General features: G+C 43.8%; 1 protein-coding gene across 7 annotated transcripts in view; it reads left to right on the forward strand.

Annotated features, from left to right (window-relative positions):
- Nucleotides 1–20,536, forward strand: part of LOC124555569 (Bardet-Biedl syndrome 2 protein homolog) — a 180,522-nt gene that overhangs the window by 86,007 nt on the left and 73,979 nt on the right. For all 7 annotated transcript variants that reach the window (XR_006968563.1, XR_006968564.1, XM_047129529.1 and 4 more), the window contains one exon: nucleotides 2,011–2,193. Coding sequence is in view for 5 of the 7 variants with exons in the window: in XM_047129529.1 (XP_046985485.1) it covers nucleotides 2,011–2,193 (183 nt within the window). In the remaining 2 variants the exon portion in view is untranslated. The remainder of the gene's footprint in view (nucleotides 1–2,010; nucleotides 2,194–20,536) is intronic.

Raw genomic sequence — 20,536 nt, forward strand, 5'->3', positions numbered from 1 at the left:
CAATATCACACAAAATAATGACAACCAAACGAGTAAGTCTGTGTAACTCTAACCTATATTGCAAAAAAAAGATACTATTGTATGTCAATAATTTCTACTTTCACAGGAATTACCAGAACTGGACAAAAGGTGATAAAAACTGAGATTTTCCAAATTAAATCATTAGCAAACTAAGAATATCTTGTAGTAGCTATGAAACTATTGTTCATAATTTTGGAAATAACCATCTATGTCAGTAAAACACTATTCCAGAACGTGTTGCCAGTTGCAGTGTATAGGCAACAAAAATGAGATTTTCAGTAATTCACATTAATTTCGACCAAATTTTAAAAAATTAACCTGCCATAATAATCAGCTCATTAAGAGGTATAATTTTATCTTAAAAGTTTGACACAAATATTATAGTTAGAATCTGTGTGTTTGTCTTGATGCAGCATAACTGACGTTGCGCAAATACACGGACATCATTCATCCAGTATTTGAGAATAAGAGCACTTAGTGACTTCCAAAAAAGATTAGACATAATTTCAAACCATTTTGAAATTTTTTCTCATCACACCCCCATAAAAATGATGAAAGGAAAAAAGTTTATCACTTATTACATTTTCATGCTCAGACTTCAGCATCCCACACAACATTTTAATTTATTACTTCTGTACGACTACCTCTATTCACCATGTGATACGCAGACAATATACCACTGAACAAACCTTCAAAATTATATCATTGTATGGCACACAGTTCAGGAGATATGACGTTGAACATATTGAGAAATGTGAGAAACTAGCTTTTGCTTAAAATAGAGCACAAATTACCCAGTTTATATTTATCCATTGTTTCATAATGAGAGCACTAGCGACTGCCAACAAATTTCAAGCACTATTTCTAACCTTTCTTAAATTTTTTCCTCACTTACATGTATAAATACAAACATTTCTCACATTAACTCATCTGTAAAGTAATCAGACATTTGAAGCTGTTTTATAAATGGAAAGTAAGTTCTTTACGGACTTTGGGGTTTACTGGTTATTTAAGATTCAAACCTTCTGGAACATGAGAACTTTGATTAAGAATGATTTTCGAAATAGGAAATTTTCGGAAAAAGTAAAATTTTTATGGCAAAGAGGAGAATGAGGGCTTTTAAGTAAGCTGTGTCAGTTTATAAACAAACAGCTATTTGCTCAGTAAAATACTCAGTTTCACATTTTCATTACAGATCTTCAGTTATAGATATTTCATTATAAAAATTATTTCCAAGTAAGCTAACTATAATATTTCTGTTAGTGATTGAGAAATTGCACAGTGAATAATAAATCTCACTGAAACAGGGCACGAATAAGAAATTATATATTCTATATAACTGACCTTTGCGTGTTCTCAATGAAACTAGATTAAATAAAGAAATAAAATAAAATACTGATGTAATGAGTGGTAGAAGAACAAATGGGATGGTTCCACCATGCTCTGTTACAAAGAAATTAAGTGATTGGTAGAACATTATGACCATTGTTCACTGATATTTGGTGACTGTGTTGAAAAATAGTCATTTGTCTGTGTCACTTTGAGGTGTAGTGCAGCATTCAATAAAACATATTAGTCTTGCCATAATAATGCCTAACTTACTTTGTGAAGTCTTCTCATCTCAGCTGGAGAAAATCTACAACACTTCATTTATAATAGTTTCTTTTAATGTAATGTATTGTCATACTTACTTTCACAGTGTCGTTCTTAATAGTTGCGGAGCAGTCAGTCAATTTCATGTAGAGTGCACAGCAGCCAGAAGTCACTTTGGCCGTAGGGACACTACATGCAGCACATGAAAGCAACTCACTGCTCTGCAACTTCAATGGACATGAAGCTCGTCAATTAAGAATGAAACTGGTGGCCAATGGAGATTAATAAGTCAATAATAGATTGCATTAAGAGACGTTATTAAATTTATCAATGATGAATATCTGTCGGTAAGAATCTGCTCAGTTGTAGTATTCGTGGAGCATTGTTTTGTTACAGTTAATTGTTGGCTCTCGAGATTTTGATATCCGTGTCTTCAAGGAGGACAATATAATAAGTGAACATGCAGAACTTGAAGCAGTAACTGTGCTGACCCCTCTTAATGGAAGTGGATTTGGCTATGGATTGGGTAATGGCACTGTTGGTGTATATCAGAAACTTCAGAGGGTTTGGAGAGTTAAGGTATTAACTTTTGCAATGCAATTTAAATCACTTATGTACATGTTTGTGTTTAACTATAAGCTTCTTATTCTTTTTTATGGAATTTATAATTAAAATTTTCTTAATTGTGAATATTGTTTCTGATTTGTTCTTTCATTAATTCATTTTGGATTTATATGTAGTTACGGAAATAAAAGGATGGCGTCCAAAATTAAGTATGAAAAGATTGAGGAAATTTTATCCTGATGTGGAGCATGTAAGTGCAGTTATGGGACCACAAGGAGAAAGTTAGAAAAGGAAAGCATGGGGCAGAATGTGGACCGTCCAGATTGGAAGAAAGAGATAAAGAAGTAAGGGAAGGTAACAATAGATGAACTAATAATGGAGTAGAAAATACTGGGGGAGGAGAATAGAAAGGGGCAGAAAGTGGAGGAAGGGGAAGAGGTGTTGGAAGCAAGTGGAGAACAGTGGCCAGCAGAGACTTGAGGCCAGAGGGAATATGGGGATGAAGAATATGTTGCAGTTAAAGTACCTTACTCTGAGCAGTTAAGAAAAGCTTGTCTTGCGAGGGAGGATTCGAGTGGTGCGAGTTATGAAGGAGCCACAGAAGTCGACCACATTATTGTGTGTTATGTGCTTCACAATTGGATGCTCAGTTAGTAGGAACAGGAAAAATCATTTTATTTTATGGCTAATTTCAGTGTTATTTTTTTGCCAAGTTTAGTTTTTTTTCCAAGTTCAGTGTTTTTTTTTTTTTTTTTGCCAAGTTCAGTGTTAATTTTTTTGCCTGGTTTGTTACTATTTCTTTACTAGTTTCAGTGCAATTTTTTGTCAATTTTGGTGCTATTTTGTTATGCAGGAAATGAACTGTCATTTTAATATGATACATGAACCTCATCAGTCTTGATGAAAAAAGATGGCAAAATGCAGTTTCAACATTCAGTAACTATCAGTTTTACAAATATTGGTAAACAGTCACCCTCAGATGTATAACATTTTTTATAGTGGAAAATGACCAATTTCAGGATATTTCTTAAAAATTGCAGATATCACATTATTTCGCTTAAAACCATCAATTTCACGTTATTTTTTCATGTTATCGTTTTCGTGAAATTTTATTGTCGTTATTGTTTAGACCTTGACCACAGTTTGGCAGTTGTGATACATCCAGGGTGGTGGTATGCTTTTGGTCACATTCTTGAACAATGCTGAGCAGTGACTGCAACAAAATTTATAGATGATGTAGCTGCTTTCACAAATGCTCCTATCATTGTTGAGGTAGGAAATGCCAGTGGTAGATTTGGATTATGAGATGGAGGGAAGTTGCGAGTAGGATATTCCTCTTGCCAGGAAACAGTTTGAGGCAGTCGAAACCCCTGCTGAGAATGTGATTCAATTGATCAAGTTAGTGTAGTACTGAGTAACAACAGGTGTGTTGCTTTGTAGCTGACCATCAGGTGTGCAAGGACTGTTGTACGAGGCTTGGGACAGCTCTTCCTGAACAAAATGGAACAAGTTTGTTAGGCTATTTTCATTCTGTGAACTCCTCAGAAAGGATGAGATCCTGCAACACATCCTTTGTTCCTGCAACCCCCTTGCCTCAATCTCCACTGGTCCCTGTCCTCTACCTGCCTCCACCAACTCTCTTCTGTTGCCACCCAATCCAGCCACCTACTCAAACACCAGCCTCAGAATCACAGAACTACTACTCCACTCCACACTAGCTTTGCCATTGTAGTTTTCCCTTCTCCCTTTCTCCTACTCTGGAATCTCCACCTGCCTCAACTACTAGTTATAATAGCTGAAAATATTAATCTTGATAATACATTAGAGCCAATGGAGTGCCATAACTGAAGGACACCACCACCACGTATGTGCCACAGCTGCAAGCCTTGTAGTCTTACTCATGGGTAGGACATAAGGAGCAACATGGCAATGCATCACTTCAATTTTTTCTTGGTAATATAACTGTTACTGTTGATGTGATTACACTTGAATTCTCCCATGATAACCTTTGCTAAACATGGACTTTGGCTACGGATTTTATTTAACAGGATTGTGTATTTGGTGCTGCTGCTGCTGCTGCTGCTGCTACTACTACTACTACGACGATGACTACTACTACTACTACTACTACTACTACTACTACTACTGATTTTTCTTCAGGTCATGAGTTGGGCAGTGTCATTAGTGTGTCATACTATTCCAAATACTATATGTTGACCTCTGTAAGTTCTAATCTTGTACTACTGTGTTCACAATACAGTACTAGTGTTCTGTAAATGCTTACCTATTAGAGACAAAACTTGACAATGTGTTGGTGTCTACTTTTCGCCCTGGTGGCTGTAACTTGTAATGGATCTGGTAATTTTAGAACTTCTTTAGCAACAGGAAAATCACTACCATCCATAACTGATGCTGCAACAGCAACACATGGCACAGCAGGAGAAGCACAAGGCTCTATGAGAAACACTATCAGTAGGAAACTGAACAGCTGCTGAACTAGTTCCTACAGCATCATCAATGGACATCAATGTCTTTTCAGTTTCACGGCAACCATTGTGCTTCCTCACTTGCACTTTGCAGTTGACCATTCATTGTGGGATTAAGGGTGCATAGTGTACCAAAATCATTTTCACTCTTTCTAATCTATCTGTGGATGGTACAAGAGAAGACTGTTGACGCCCATCTGTATCAGCCCAAATTTCTATAATTTCACCAGTGTTGTCATTGAGTGAGATATATGATGAGCACGGGACATGAGGATGAAATATAGGCTCAAAATAGTTGTTAATTATTAAAATAAATTTACAGCAGTTTTGATAAAGTTACAGGAATGAATGATAAACTACGCAACTAATTATTAACCCATAAACACAAGTCACTATGATCAAAGACAATAAACAAATAGCACTCTTTTTGGTCACACGAACATGACAATGACCTTGTTCTGTGCCCATTTTTTGTGTGATGGAGCACGTATCTTTTCTCTGGCGAAGGTGGAATATATAAGAATACAACAATATTTGTTTGCGTCAAACGAATGTATGTTTTTCATATGAACTGTAGACTACAGCGTCCAACTTTTCCCAGGTGTGACTCTTCCTGCAATGGAGTGTGTTTGCAATTGTGTACACTGCATCACATAATTTTCATCTTACACCCTTCACAATCTCTCAAAAAACAGCTTCATTAGAAGTCATCTCATTCCAACAATTGGTCGTACTCAGTGACAGCTAGCCATACATGCCTGTACACCTCAGCATGAGAGAATGAGTCAGTGAGGAAAGCGCGACTGCAACACCACTGTTCTCAGGCTCGTCAGACTTCAGTGGGGAGGAAGGAAGCTTGTATAGCACTGATGTAACAGTCGCACCTTGGTTTCTGATGTATGCGACCTTCAACATCACTCTCATACTCAATCCGTTTCTAATTTCTAGTAGTTACATGCAGGCCATTTACAGATGACTGATTATAACAGTGACTTTGTGTGTATGTGTGTGTGTGGGGGGGGGGGGGGGGGGGAGGAAGGGAGGAAGGGGAACGGGGGGCACCTGGCCCCCATATGTTGGTTGGGAGGTGGAAGGGTTATGAATGCACACACTTTTGTTAGGTCAGGAAAGAATGAATATAACGTGACTGACAACGAACACAGAACTAGGATAACAGAAATACTAGGTATGAGGGTGAACTAAAGCTTTTAATTACATATGTGCCAATATTGGGATCCTCACTACTAATGACTGAAAGAGTTTGTCATTTTTGGGCAACTATTCAAAAAGTAGGTGTGATAAGTAAGAAAATTTTAACCATGTGTGTGGAAATCATTTGTTACCAAATATCTAGGAGTGATAAAATAGTAAAATTTTAAAAGCTATTAGCCTAATTGGCTGCCTTTATGACTGTGAAAAATGTGTAATGAAGGAGACACACAAAAGCAAAATGAAGATTAGTGGTTAGACACTGGACTCGCATTCGGGAGGACGACGGTTCAACCCCGCGTCCGGCCATCCTGATTTAGGTTTTCCGTGATTTCCCTAAATCGCTCCAGGCAAATGCCGGGATGGTTCCTTTCAAAGGGCACGGCCGACTTCCTACCCCGTCCTTCCCTAATCCGATGAGACTGATGACCTCGCTGTCAGGTCTCCTTCCCCGAAACAACCAACCAACCAACCAAAATGAAGATTATGGAAATGAGTTAATTGAAGTCAGTTAATCTAATCTTCAGCATTTTTCTGTAGCACCACATATCTAAAACTTCTATTCTCTTCTTATCTTCACTGTTTACCAATGACATTTTGCTTCCACATAAGGCTATACTCCAAGTAAATACCTCCAAAAATACCTCTTGACACTTAAATTTGCATTACATATTGATATTTTCCTTACTATTGCAAGTCTAAATTTAATGTCCCCTTTATTTCTGTCATCAGTTATTTTGCTGCCTGAATATCAAAACTAGCCTAGTTTTAGTCTCTCATTTCCTAATCTTAATTCACTCAGCAACACCTAATTTAATTAGAATACACTAATTTACCCTTGTTATACTTGTGTCGAAGTTCATTTTATGATCTCTTCACAAGACACTATGCATTCCATTCAGCTGATCTTCCAAGCTCCTTTGCCATTGATCACAGATCTACCAAGTTATTGATAAACATTAATTTTGTTAAATTTCTTTGTGCCTGAACGTGAATTTATTTTCCAGTTTCGCCTTATGTGGCTTTATTGCTTGATCTATGTACAGATTGAATAACACAGGTGACAGGCTAAGTGCTGTCTCTGGCCCCCTCAACTTCAGCAACACTGTCCTTTCATGTCCCCCTTCTCTGACAACTGCTGCTGGTTTCTTTACAAGTTACAGATAACATTTGGCTTCCTGTGTTTTACCTCTGCTGGCTTCATAACTTCAAAAAAGTATATTCTAGTAACCTGCCCAGGTAGATGTGCATGTTAGCATGCCACTTTAGGGAATCAACCGGGCAGATTAATTGAAGAGGGCTGGTGCGCTGGCCAGCCTGGATGTGTTTTGTAAGTAGTTTACCACATACGATGAGGTGAATACTAGGCAGGTACCCAAGCCTGGCTCCCCCTGCGGGTCCGGGGATTAGAATAGGCCCGAGGTATTCCTGCCTGTCGTAAGAGGCGACTAAAAGGAGTCTCACACGTTTCGGCTTTATGTGATGGTCCCCTGTCGGGTTTGACCTCCATCTATCTAAATTATTCCGAAGAGCGAGCCAATTGGGGAAGGGCACCTTACATGGTGCACTGTATCCTTCGTGCAATTAGACCTATAGCCGTCTTTCTCGTCGTTGCAATGGTGTCCCGCTCGTTTTCGATCTCTTGGGCGATTACCACGCTGCCCTCTGCAGTATTTCTTTTAACTGTGACGACGACCTTGGCCATTTTTGCACCTAAGATCCAGCACGGTAGCCAGTCCGTTGTGGTGGGGTCGCCATGTACCCTCTTGGTTGTAGCCCCCTGACAACACAGGGATCGCTCTACTGATGCCTGCGCCGTTCACTCCCCACGTATGCCAAGGAGTAGATGCCCATCTCCCTGGGGCATCAGGACTCCCAGCAATGGCCATCCTGCCAGGTGGCCTTTGCTGTGGCTGGGTGGCGCCCGTGGGGAGGGCCCTTGGTCGGAGTAGGTGGCATCAGGGCGGATGACCCGCAATGAAGCGTGGTACATCATCTGTCGCTGGCGGCCAGCCGTCAGCAGTCTCTAAGCGTTCGAGAGCCCATTTTAAAGGTAACGTTTATGACCCCAAATCGTTCCCCTCCCTCGCCACACCATGGGAGGAACGACAGGCATTGCGTGACACTGAGACGTATTCGCCCAGATATCTTGTCTGTACCAGAGCTGATGGGGAATCCTTTATATCCGTGAAGCCTCAGTTCTTTGTAGAGCATTTAGAGGACAAGTTTGGGGAGGTGGAGGGCTTGTCCAAGATGCGGTCCGGATCGGTGTTGATAAAAACGGCATCCTCCGCCCAGTCGCGGGCCTTGCTCGCTTGTACTAAGCTGGGGGATGTCTCCGTCACTATCACGCCCCATAAAAGTCTGAACATGGTCCAGGGCATTATCTTTCACAGGGATCTGCTTTTACAGTCCGACGACGAGCTGCGCGCCAACTTGGAGCGCCGAGGTGTCCATTTCGTCCGGCGCGTTCATCGGGGTCCGAGGGACAATCAGGTTGCTACCGGTGCCTTCATCTTGGCCTTCGAGGGTGATATGTTACCGGAAAAGGTCAAGGTGATGGTCTACCGATGTGACGTCAAGCCCTATATCCCTCCCCCGATGCGGTGCTTCAAGTGCTGGAAGTTCGGCCATATGTCTTCCCGCTGCACTTCCAGCCTCACATGTCGAGATTGCGGACGCCCGTCTCATCCCGATACTCCATGTGCCCCGCCTCCCATCTGTGTCAACTGCGGGGAGCACCATTCACCTTGCTCGCCTGACTGCACAGTCTTTCAGAAAGAGCGCAAAATCATGGAATATAAGACCCTGGACCGGCTGACCTATACTGAGGCCAAACGGAAATATGACAGACTCCATCCTGTGAGAATGACATCTTCGTATGCAGCTGCTACAACAACTGTGCTAGCTCCATCAGTTGCGAGACTTCCAGCCAGCTCGATACGCAGTACGACTCCTTCTGCCCCCTTGCCCGTGGGGGGCTCTCCCCAACCGGTTGCTCCTGCACCACCTACCTCAGGAGCAACCTCCTCCCACCCGTCGGGGACGTCCGTCCCCGCTTCTCAGCCGGAGAAGCGCCTAACTTCTTCGGCTACTCTCGCCCGTAAGAGTTCCCTTGGGACGCTCCCTTCCCAGGGTTCCCCCAGCGGGAAGGATGACGGCCACCAGTGGCATAAGTCCTCGCCAGCAGCCGGGCGTAGGGCTTCACGATCCTCCTCTGTCCCGGAGACTGAATCGGTGAAGCCTTCCCAGCCGGTGAAACCCAAGGTTCAGCGAGAGAAGTCCAAGAGAAAGACCTCTAAGGCTAAAGAACTTGCGGTGGCACCAACCCCACCGCACCTTTCGCGCTCTGCATCTGAGGATGAAGTCGAGATTCTAGCGTCCGCTGAGGACCTTGATCTCGCTGGTCCCTCAGACGCCATGGATGCCTCTCGTCCGGGTACTGAATCGGTGGCAGTGAGTGAACGAGCGGCGTAAATTGCCTTCCCAGTCCTTTCACGCCTTTCTCAGCCATGGACAATACCATCCTCCAGTGGAACTGCGGCGGTTTCTTCCACCATTTAGCTGAGCTCCGCCAACTTATCAGCCGTCATCCTTTCCTTTGCATTGCTCTGCAGGAAACTTGGTTTCCAGCAATGCGAACCCCCGCCCTCCGTGGCTATCTGGGTTATTTTAAGAACCGGGCAACTTACGAAAGGGTGTCTGGTGGCGTCTGTATATATGTCCTGAACTCTCTTCACAGCGAGTTTGTGCCTCTACAAACAGCTTTAGAGGCTGTCGCTGTTCGGGTGTGGACGCCCCAGGCCATTACCGTCTGCAGTATTTACCTTCCACCTGATGGTACTGTCGCGCAGCATGTCCTGGCTGCTCTGATAGCACAACTGCCGCCACCTTTTTTGCTGCTGGGCGATTTCAATGCCCACAACCCTCTATGGGGTGGGAGTGTCTCCGATGATCGTGGTCGGGCCGTGGAGCATGTGTTGGCTCAGCTTGACCTTAGCCTCTTGAACACCGGTGCTCCCACACATTTCAGTGTGGCCCACGGCTCGTTCTCGGCCATCGATCTCTCTATTTGCAGCCCTGGACTTGTCCCATCCCTCCACTGGAGGGTGCATCCTGACCTGTGTGGTAGTGACCATTTTCCCATCTATTTGTCACTGCCACAGTGTCATTCTTCTGGGCGCTTGCCCCGCTGGGCTCTCCACAGGGCTGACTGGCCAGCTTTTACTTCCGCTGTAACCATTGCGTCTCCCCCACAGGGTGACATTGACGAGGTGGTCTGTGTTTTAACCACGTCCATCATTTCAGCGGCCGAGGCTACCATCCCCCGTTCCTCTGGCCTCCCTCGGCGGAAGGCTGTCCCCTGGTGGTCGCCGGAGATTGCTGAGGCTATTCGCGACCGTAGGCGGGCTCTCCAGCGTCATAGGCGGCACCCGTCTCTGGAGACCCTCATCGCCTTTAAGAGGCTCCGTGCCTTCGCCCCTCGACTTATTGCACGGCGTAAGCAGGAGTGCTGGGAGAGGTACGTCTCCTCCCTGGGCTCCCGTGTCTCGTCCTCGCACGTGTGGTCCCGGATCCGGCGGATTTATGGCTCCCAGACCCCTGTGGGTGTCCCTGGGCTCTCCTTGGACGGCGCTGTCTGCACGGACGCTGCCGCCATTGCTGAACGGCTAGCCGCGCACTTTGCTCAGAGCTCTGCGACTGCATCCTATCCCCCCGCCTTTCGCTCTCTAAAGGAGCGAGCCGAGCGGACGCCGTTCTCATTCCACACGCGTCATTATGAAACATACAATGCTCCTTTCAGCGAGAGGGAACTCCTCGCTGCCCTCGCCGATTGCCCTGATACAGCACCAGGACCGGACTGCATCCACGCGCAGATGCTGAAGCATCTCTCCAGGGACTGCCAGAGACACATCCTCACCATCTTTAACCGCATTTGGAGCGAGGGCGTGTTCCCGTCGCAATGGAGAGAGGGTCTTATTGTCCCCATCGTGAAGCCCGGTGCGGACCCACTGGCGGTGGACAGCTATCGTCCCATTACCCTCACCAACGTTTTGTGCAAATTGCTCGAACGTATGGTGGGGCGGCGTTTGTGTTGGGTCCTTGAGTCGCGCGGTCTCCTCGCTCCGTCCCAGGGTGGCTTCCGTCGGGGCCGGTCTGCAGTGGACAATTTGGTGCGGCTGGAATCTACTGTCCGTACGGCTTTTGCCCGACGTCAGCACCTTGTTGCTGTATTTTTCGATCTGCGGAAGGCGTATGACACCACATGGAGGCATCACATCCTCGCCACGTTGCATGGGTGGGGTCTTCGTGGTCGGCTCCCGGCTTTTCTTCAAAGCTTTTTATTGCGCCGCTCTTTCCGGGTGCAAGTCGGTGCCACCTCTAGTTCCTCTTATATACAGGAAAATGGGGTCCCGCAGGGCTCGGTGTTGAGCGTCTCGTTATTTCTAGTGGCCATTAATGGTCTGGCTGCAGCAGTGGGGTCGTCGGTGTCTCCTTCTTTGTATGCCGACGACTTCTGCATCTCATTTAGCTCCACGACTACGGGAGTCGCCGAACGCAGGCTGCAAGTCGCCGTTCGCAAGGCAGCATCATGGGCTCTGGCTCATGGTTTTCAGTTCTCTGCTGCACTCGGGTTATGCACTTCTGCAGGCGTCTGACGGTCCACCCTCATCCTGCACTTTACCTCGATGGCCACCTGCTTGAAGTGGTGGACACTTGCCGCTTCTTGGGACTCGTGTTTGATGCCCGGCTCACATGGGTTCCTCATGTTACTCAGCTGAAGCAAAAATGCTGGCGGCACCTCAACGCCCTCCGCTGCCTTAGCCACACGTCTTGGGGTGCAGATCGCTGCACGCTGCTGCGGTTGTACAGAGCCCTTGTGCAGTCTCGGCTTGATTATGGGAGCCTGGCCTATGGGTCTGCATCACCCTCAGTGTTGCAGTTGTTAGACCCCATACACCACTGTGGGGTCCGGCTTGCAACTGGCGCTTTTCGTACGAGCCCTGTGGATAGTCTACTGGTGGAGGCCGGGGTTCCCCCGCTGCGGATTCGCCGCCATCGTCTGCTCGCCGACTATGCTGTTCACGTGCATTGCTCGCCAGGCCATCCCAATCGTCGCCTGCTTTTCCCTGCCATGGTCCTCCATCTGCCTGAACGGCGACCTAGGTCTGGGCTTTCCGTCGCTGTCCGCGTTCAGTCCCTGCTGTCGGAATTGGGTTCTTTCCCTCTTCCGCCTCCCTTCCGGGTCCGTGCACCTACGCCTCCCTGGTGTTTGTCCCGGCCGTCCATCCGTCTGGACTTGGCACAGGGACCCAAGGACTCGGTTCCGCCTGTGGCCCTCCGTCGCCGTTTTCTTGCGCTCCTCGCCTCATTTCCGGGCTGTGAGCCTGTCTACACTGATGGTTCCCTGGTTGATGGTCGCACTGCCTACGCTTTTGCTCACGCTGCCCATGTTGAGCAACGCTCCTTGCCGGCTGGCAGCAGTATTTTTACTGCAGAGCTGGTGGCCATCTTGCGAGCTCTTGAGCATATGTGTTCCTGCTCAGATGCGTCCGTCGTCATCTGCAGTGACTCCCTGAGCAGCCTTCAGGCCATCGATCGCTGCTATCCCTCTTCTCCTCTGGTGTCCTCTATTCGGGAGTCTGTTTCCACCATTACCCACTCTGGTCGTTCGGTGGTTTTTGTTTGGACGCCAGGTCACGTTGGCATCCCGGGGAACGAACGTGTTGACAGGCTGGCCAAAGGGGCGATAGACGCCCCAGCTTTGGAGATCGGCCTTACGGCTCGCGACCAGCAGCTGGTGTTGCGCCGTAAGGTACTTGGGATGTGGGCTCCTGAGTGGCGTGGCATGACAGCCCCGAATAAACTACGGGCTGTCAAGGGGACGACCGATGTGTGGCGTTCCTCCCTGCGGGCTTCTCGCAGGGACTCGGTAGTCCTGTGTCGGCTGCGCATCGGCCATACCTACCTGACGCACGGCCATCTGTTACGTCAGGAGGATCCCCCCTTGTGTCAGTGTGGGTCCCGGCTGACGGTCGGCCACATTTTGCTGGAGTGTCCTCGACTGCGCACACTCCGGCAATCTTTTAATCTCCCGGGCACTTTGGCTTTGGTTTTATCCGACGATGCCTCCATGGCTGATACCGTTTTAAATTTTATCCGTGGTAGTCCATTTTATGGTTCGATTTAGGGAGGTCCTGCGCCTTTCCCTTTCTGTGTCTATTGTCCTTGTGTCTGTTGCTGTTCTGGTGTGCCGTGAGATGGTTGACTCTTTCCCATTTTTGATCTCGTGGTCAGTCAACCAGTCTCCGGCCATCTTCCTTTCTTCTGTTTCTTTCTGTCTGGTGTTCCTCTGTCCTGTTCTTGTCTGTAGTGTTTGTTGCTGCATTTGTGTGCTTTTAGCGCCTGGGGGGACGTCTCCTCCCCCTTTGGTTTTTACATGCTCCGTCGATTTTGGGCTCGCCTGATTTTGGAATGGGGGACTGATGACCTTCGCTGTTTAGTCCCCCTTAAACATACCAACAACCACCACCCAAGCCTGGCAATTTGCTAAACATGACAAAATGTCCACACTCTTTCCCAAGGATAACATTACACACATGGGGTACATACATTCCCTCTGTGGGGAAGGAGGGAGGGAGGGATGTCATGGGATGACAGTAGGAAGGGCACCCAGTCTCATCTCAAGTTAATCATGCCAAATCCAATATTAAACATGCCAACCACACCTTGTAGTCAACATCATCAGAAGCTGTTACTAAATCTATAAACGCTGCAAAATACTAACGCGAATTCTCTACAGATGTATAGAAAAACTGGTAGAAGCCGACCTCGGGGAAGATCAGTTTGGATTCCGTAGAAATGTTGGAACATGTGAGGCAATACTGACCCTATGACTTATCTTAGAAGAAAGATTAAGGAAAGGCAAACCTACGTTTCTAGCATTTGTAGCCTTAGAGATAGCTTTTGACAATGTTGACTGGAATACTCTCTTTCAAATTCTGAAGGTGGAAGGGGTAAAATACAGGGAGCAAAAGGCTATTTACAATTTGTACAGAAACCAGATGACAGTTACAAGAGTCGAGGGACATGAAAGAGAAGCAGTGGCTGGGAAGGGAGTGAGACAGGGTTGTAGCCTCTCCCCGATGTTATTCAATCTGTATATTGAGCAAGCAGTAAAGGAAACAAAAGAAAAGTTTGGAGTAGGTATTAAAATCCATGGAGAAGAAATAAAAACTCTGAGGTTTGCCGATGACATTGTAATTCTGTCAGAGACAGCAAAGGACTTGTAAGAGCAGTTGAACGGAATGGACAGTGTCTTGAAAGGAGGGTGTAAGATGAACATCAACAAAAGCAAAACGAAGATAATGGAATGTAGTCGAATTACGGGTGATGCTGCGGGAATTAGATTAGGAAATGAGACACTTAAAGTAGTAAAGGAGTTTTGCTATTTGGGGAGCAAAATAACTGATGATGGTCAAAGTAGAGAGGATATAAAATGTAGACTGGCAATTGCAAGGAAAGCATTTCTGAAGAAGAGAAATTTGTTAACATCGAGTATAGATTTAAGTGTCAGGAAGTCGTTTCTGAAAGTATTTGTATGGAGTGTAGCCATGTATGGAAGTGAAACATGGACGATAAATAGTTTAGACAAGAGGAGAATAGAAGCTTTTGAAATGTGGTGCCACAGAAGAAATCTGAAGATTAGATGGGTAGGTCACATAACTAATGAGGTGGTTCTGAATAGAATTGGGGAGAAGAGGAGTTTGTGGCATAACTTGACTAGAAGAAGGGATCGGTTGGTAGGACATGTTCTGAGGCATCGAGGGATCACCAATTTACTACTGGAGGGCAGCATGGAGGGTAAAAATCATAGAGAGAGACCAAGAGATGAATACACTAAGCAGATTCAGAAGGATGTAGGCTGCAGTAGGTACTGGGAGATGAAGAGGCTTGCACAGGATAGAGTTGCATGGCGAGCTGCATCAAACCAGTCTCAGGACTGAGGACAACAACAACAACAACAAATGCTGTACATATAGATTTTTCATTTGTATGGTCAGTATCACCTGACATATTTTTCCATTTCTCTAGATCACAAATTTATCTTCCATAGTAAGTTTTTATTATCCTGAAGATCATTCATGTTACTATTTTGTAACTATGACTTACTAAACTGGCGGTTTGATAATACTCTAACCTTTCAGCACTTGCCTTTCCTGGTATTTAAATTATATATTTCCTCTTGAAGTCCGAGGGTGTTTCAGCTGTCCAGAATACCAGGTGGAGCAGTTTTGTCACAGTTGTTTCTCCCATGATTCTTAGTAATTTCCTTCTTTTAACTTTAGGTCTTTCAGTACTTTGCCAAATTCTTCTCATAGCATTGCATCCCAGATCTCTTTTTCATCCACTTCCTTTTCCTTTCTGATAATGTTGTCTACAAGGTTTGGTCCTTTGTGTAGCAGTTCTAAATATTCCTTACACCTTTCAATCTTCCCTTCACAAGTTAGTGCAGGCTTGTCATCTGAGATCCTGATATTGATGCAGCTGCTTCTCTTTTCTCCAAAGGTTTATTTTTTATGTTCCACTACATGGCACCTATGTTTTCGTCATTCATGTATGCTTCTACAGCTCCGCATTTTTCTTCTGGCCATTCCTGCTTCGCTTTTTTTTTTTTTTTTTTTTTTTTTTTTTTTTTTAACTTCAGTCTTTGCACCTCTGTATTCATTTCATTTTGCCTGCATCATTTGCGCATTTTCGTATTTTTTCCTTCCATCAATTACGTACAATGTCATGTGCATTATCAGAGTGTTACTATTGGACCTTGATTTTTTCCCCTGGCTGTTCCTCTGCTATATTCATTATTTTCCTCTCTTTGCTATCACTTCATCTTCTGTTACATTTCTTTTGTCTACTTCAGACAGTCATTACCACAGGCTCTCTTTGAAATGCTGGCCGGAGTGGTTCAAATGGCTCTGAGCACTATGGGACTTAACTGCTGTGGTCATCAGTCCTCTAGAACTTAAAACTACTTAAACCTAACTAACCTAAGGACATCACACACATCCATGCCCAAGGCAGAATTCGAACCTGTGACCGTAGCGGTCGCGCAGCTCCAGACTGTAGCGTCTAGAACCGCTCGGCCGAGTGGTTCTAGGCGCTTCAGTCTGGAACCACGCGGCCGCTACGGTCGCAGGTTCGAATCCTGCCTTGGGCATGGATGTGTGTGATGTCCTTAGCTTAGTTAGGTTTAAGTAGTTCTAAGTTCTAGGGGACTGATGACCTCAGATGTTAGGTCCCATAGTACTCAGAGCCATTTGAACCATTTCTCTTTGAAATTCTCAAAACTTTCTGGTTGATTCAACGTATCTAGCTGCTCTTTCCTTAAATCCAACCATCCTGCAATTTATTCAACTTTAATCTGCATTACATAACTAATAACTTATGGCCAGAGTCCCCATGCACTCCTGGAAATTTTTTGCAGTTCAGAATCATGCTTTTATATCTGTCTTATGATTATGTATTGTATGTTTAACTGTCTCTACCATGTACAATAACTTCTTCCATGATTCCTAAAGCATGTATTAGCAGTGAATAAATTGTATTCTGCAGCCTTCTACTGAACACCTTCCCATTTCATTCCATTCCATCAGTCCATGTCCTACTAATTTTTCTACATCTACATCTACGTGATTACTCTGCTATTCACAATAAAGTGCCTGAAAGAGGGTTCAGTGAACCACCTTCAAGCTCTCTCTGTACTGTTCCACTCTCGAACGGCACGCGAGAAAAACGAGCACTTAAATTTTCCTGTGCGAGCCCTGATTTCTCTTATTTTATCGTAATGATAATTTCTGCCTGTGTAGGTGGGTGCCAACAGAATGTTTTCGCAATTGGAGGAGAATACTGGTGATTGAAATTTCATGAGAAGATCCCGTCGCAATGAAAAATGCCTTTGTTTTAATGAGTGCCACTCCAATTCACGTATCATATCTGTGACACTATCTCCCCTATTTTACAATAATACTAAATGAGCTGCCCTTCTTTGTACTCTTTTGATGTCATCCGCCAGTCCCACCTGAGATGGATCCTACACCGCACAGCAGTACTCCAGAATAGGGCGGACAAGCATGATGTAAGCAGTCTCTTTAGTAGACCTGTTGCACCTTCTGTGTTTTACTAGTGAATTGCAGTTTTTGGTTTGCTCTACCCACAATATTATCTATGTGATCGTTCCAATTTAGGTTATTTGTAATTGTAATCCCTAAGTATTTAGTTGAGTTTAGAGCCTTCAGATTTGTGTGACTTATCGCGTAATCAAAATTTAGCTGATTTCTTTTAGTACTCATGTGAATAACTTCACACTTTTCCTTATTAAGGGTCAATTGCCACTTTTCACACCATACAGATATCTTATCTAAATCATTTTGCAAGTTGTTTTCCTCATCTGTTGACTTTACAAGATGGTAAATGACAGCATAACCTGCAAAAAGTCTAAGACGGCTACTCAGATTGTCTCCTATGTCATTAATGTAGATCAGGAACAATAGAGGGCCTATAACACTTCCTTGGGGAACACCGGATATTACTTCTGTTTTACTCGATGACTTTCCATCTATTACTACGAACTGTGACCTTTCTGACAGGAAATAACGAATCCAGTCGCACAACTGAGGTGATACTCCGTAGGCATGCAGTTTGGTTAGAAGACGCTTGTGAGGAACGGTGTCGAAAACCTTCTGGAAATCTAAAAATATGGAATCAATTTGACATCCCCTGTCGATAGCACTTATTACTTCATGAGTATAGAGAGCTAGTTGTGTTTCACAAGAATGATATTTTCTGAAACCATGCTGACTATGTTTCAATAAATCGTTTTCTTTGAGGTACTTCATAATATTCGAATAAAATATATGTTCCAAAACCCTACTGCAAATCGACGTTAGTAATATGGGCCTGTAATTCCTATTTGATTTTCTGCTCTTGAACTCCAGTCATGCATCATAGCTAATTTTTCATTTTCCATAATTTAGACAATAATATATTTATCTGATTTGGTTCAGTTTCTTCACTATCTTCAGATCCAGTAGGCAAGCATACTGTATTTACCTGAGTATGAGAAGGCACTTTGAGGAAAATTTTATTTCTAATATATTTTGATTAATCAAAATTACAGACTGTTTTATTGATGTAAAAAGTAATCATTATACCTGTTCTAAACTTACGCCATGTCTACATTTTGATAATACACTGAGAAATAAAATATGCAAAAAAGAATAGTTTACATTGATTTATATCGTCATGATCACCACCACCACTGTACTTGGGATGATAGTTTCACTAGCCAATGAAAGGTGAGAAAAGAGGCAATTTATTTCTATATATGAGCAACAATGAAATGGTTGTCACATTTATGTGACTGTTACAATTTCCAAGGTTGTGGTTATAGCGGGACTTGAGAACACAGCTGTTTTTGAATACGTAATGAATTTCACATCCATATTGATGTGAGAATGTGACAGTATTCCTTTGTCTTTTGCTTCCAAACATGTCGTCTGCTTATTTCTCTCTCATTGGCTGTGTAGAACCAGCAGCTGACACACCCCCTTTTGTTCCATCATACCTCACAGCAAGCTTTGACAACATTGCTGCATGAAACACGTGTGAAACTGGCCTCTATGTAGACTTTTACTGTCTCCTGCAGAAATGTATACTGTTGTTGAATATTTGTCCAATTTTAAAGTCACTTTGATACTGCCTACAAATGGGTTAAGGCAACTGCATTTTAAATGTGACAGGTGTTCATAAAAAGACAAGGTACACAGTTAACATACCCTGGTTGGTAGCACAATGAGGTTTGCTGTCCTCTCGCCACACACACACACACACACACACACACACACACACACACACACATCCTAGTCCACAGCCAGGCTGATGTCTCTGTTCTCCTTTGAACTCTTCCAAATTCTTCAGAATCAACCTGCATCTGACCTCAATGGCCAAAGCTTCATCTTTAAATGTAAGATGACCCTTATATTAATATGTTAAACAACACAAAAATATTGATCCGAGCAGCAATAGTTTAATCTTTGAATATAAGATGACCCTGTATTTTTTGAATGACAAATATGGGAAAAGAACAATTTCTTACAATTATATTGCTGTAGTGGGTTGTGGCTCTGTGTATATTTTGGTTATGAAATCCATTCACTGCACTATTCACAGTACTTACCCTGCATTATTAGACCTACTCCTGCATAACGTCTGTTTGATTCAATCTTAATAATCCTGTATTTTCTGACCCAATGTCTTTTTCTCTCTACCACCATGCTTCATTAATTCCCTCTGTATCTAACTTCCACATATATATTTCTGTTTCAAGTTCTCTAACCTTCCTACACGATTAAGAGATTCTATCAGTCCAATGCTAGATTTGATTTTATGACAGCATCCTCCTTACTAAAGTGCGCGTCATATATCTTGGCGGCCGAGTTTAGGTTCGTTCTGTGCATCTGACGTCACAAAACACAGTCAGCCAATGAACAGAGAACGACATTGCCAGATCTCGACAGCAGTGCAGAGCACGGACGAGTGTGTTCAGTTTTGGAAACGTTCATTCATAAATAAAGTAATATAACAAAAGCAATGTCTTGATAGCAGACTTTCTTTTACAGAAAGTTTGGAAAAAGCATTCTTTATACCAATTGCTTCATATTCTATTAATTAATTAAACCAAACAAGCAACAAGACTCCTAATTCAGGCTATAGCAAGGAAAGGTGTTTGTTTCAATCTCACGAACTGCTTTTTCGCAATAAAGAACATCGGTAATTGTTTATTTCCTATTGTACTTCGACGAAGCGTGAGTAATTCATAGTCATACCAACAGTGTTTATAAGTAGCTGCGTGAGGTGTTAGAGTCGTTATGGAGTTACACTGATCAATGAGCTGAAGTAGCGGAATGGTTAAGGTGTTGGGCTGCCAAGTGAAAGGTAGTGAGTTCAAACCTTGTGCGGTGCTTAAAATTTTCTTTCTTTAAAAACAATATTGGAGTGCCGTACTTCACGAATTTTATTCGTTTGAATGAAATTTCTAGTGCTTTGCCTCTTCATTAATTTTTTCGCTGCTGCAGACACGTGCTCCCCGCATTCCGCGCTGTGCGCGATTTTGTCATCACTGCACTTCTCGCCTGTGCAGACACATGGTGTTCCCACTGCTTTGACACACTTATCATTCGATTTCACAAAAACTATTTGGCCAAAAAATTTGATTTTTACACGTCTTCTTGCCTGATACCTTCCCCCCATAAATGACTTAATTTTGTTTTGACGTGCAGCATTAAATGTAGTAAACCATTGCACGAAATTTTGAAGAGTTTGCAGAGGTAAAAGTCCATAGCGTATACTTTCCGTATGGTCGATTTTAGTTGCCACAATGTTGAGAATGAAATGTGGACAAGATACCTAAATTTCATATAATATTTACTGTATGACAATATCTCATTTAATTTAAGTACCACATAGGTGTCGTATGTAATATTGAGAAATATTCCGTCTTTCGCGACTGTAATAAAAGTTTAATATAATGGAAGGAAACATTCCACGTGGGAAAAATTATATATAAAAACAAAGATGAGGTGACTTACCGAACAAAAGCGCTG

Source organism: Schistocerca americana, chromosome X, assembly GCF_021461395.2.
Source record: "Schistocerca americana isolate TAMUIC-IGC-003095 chromosome X, iqSchAmer2.1, whole genome shotgun sequence".
Classification (NCBI taxonomy): Eukaryota; Metazoa; Arthropoda; class Insecta; order Orthoptera; family Acrididae; genus Schistocerca; species Schistocerca americana.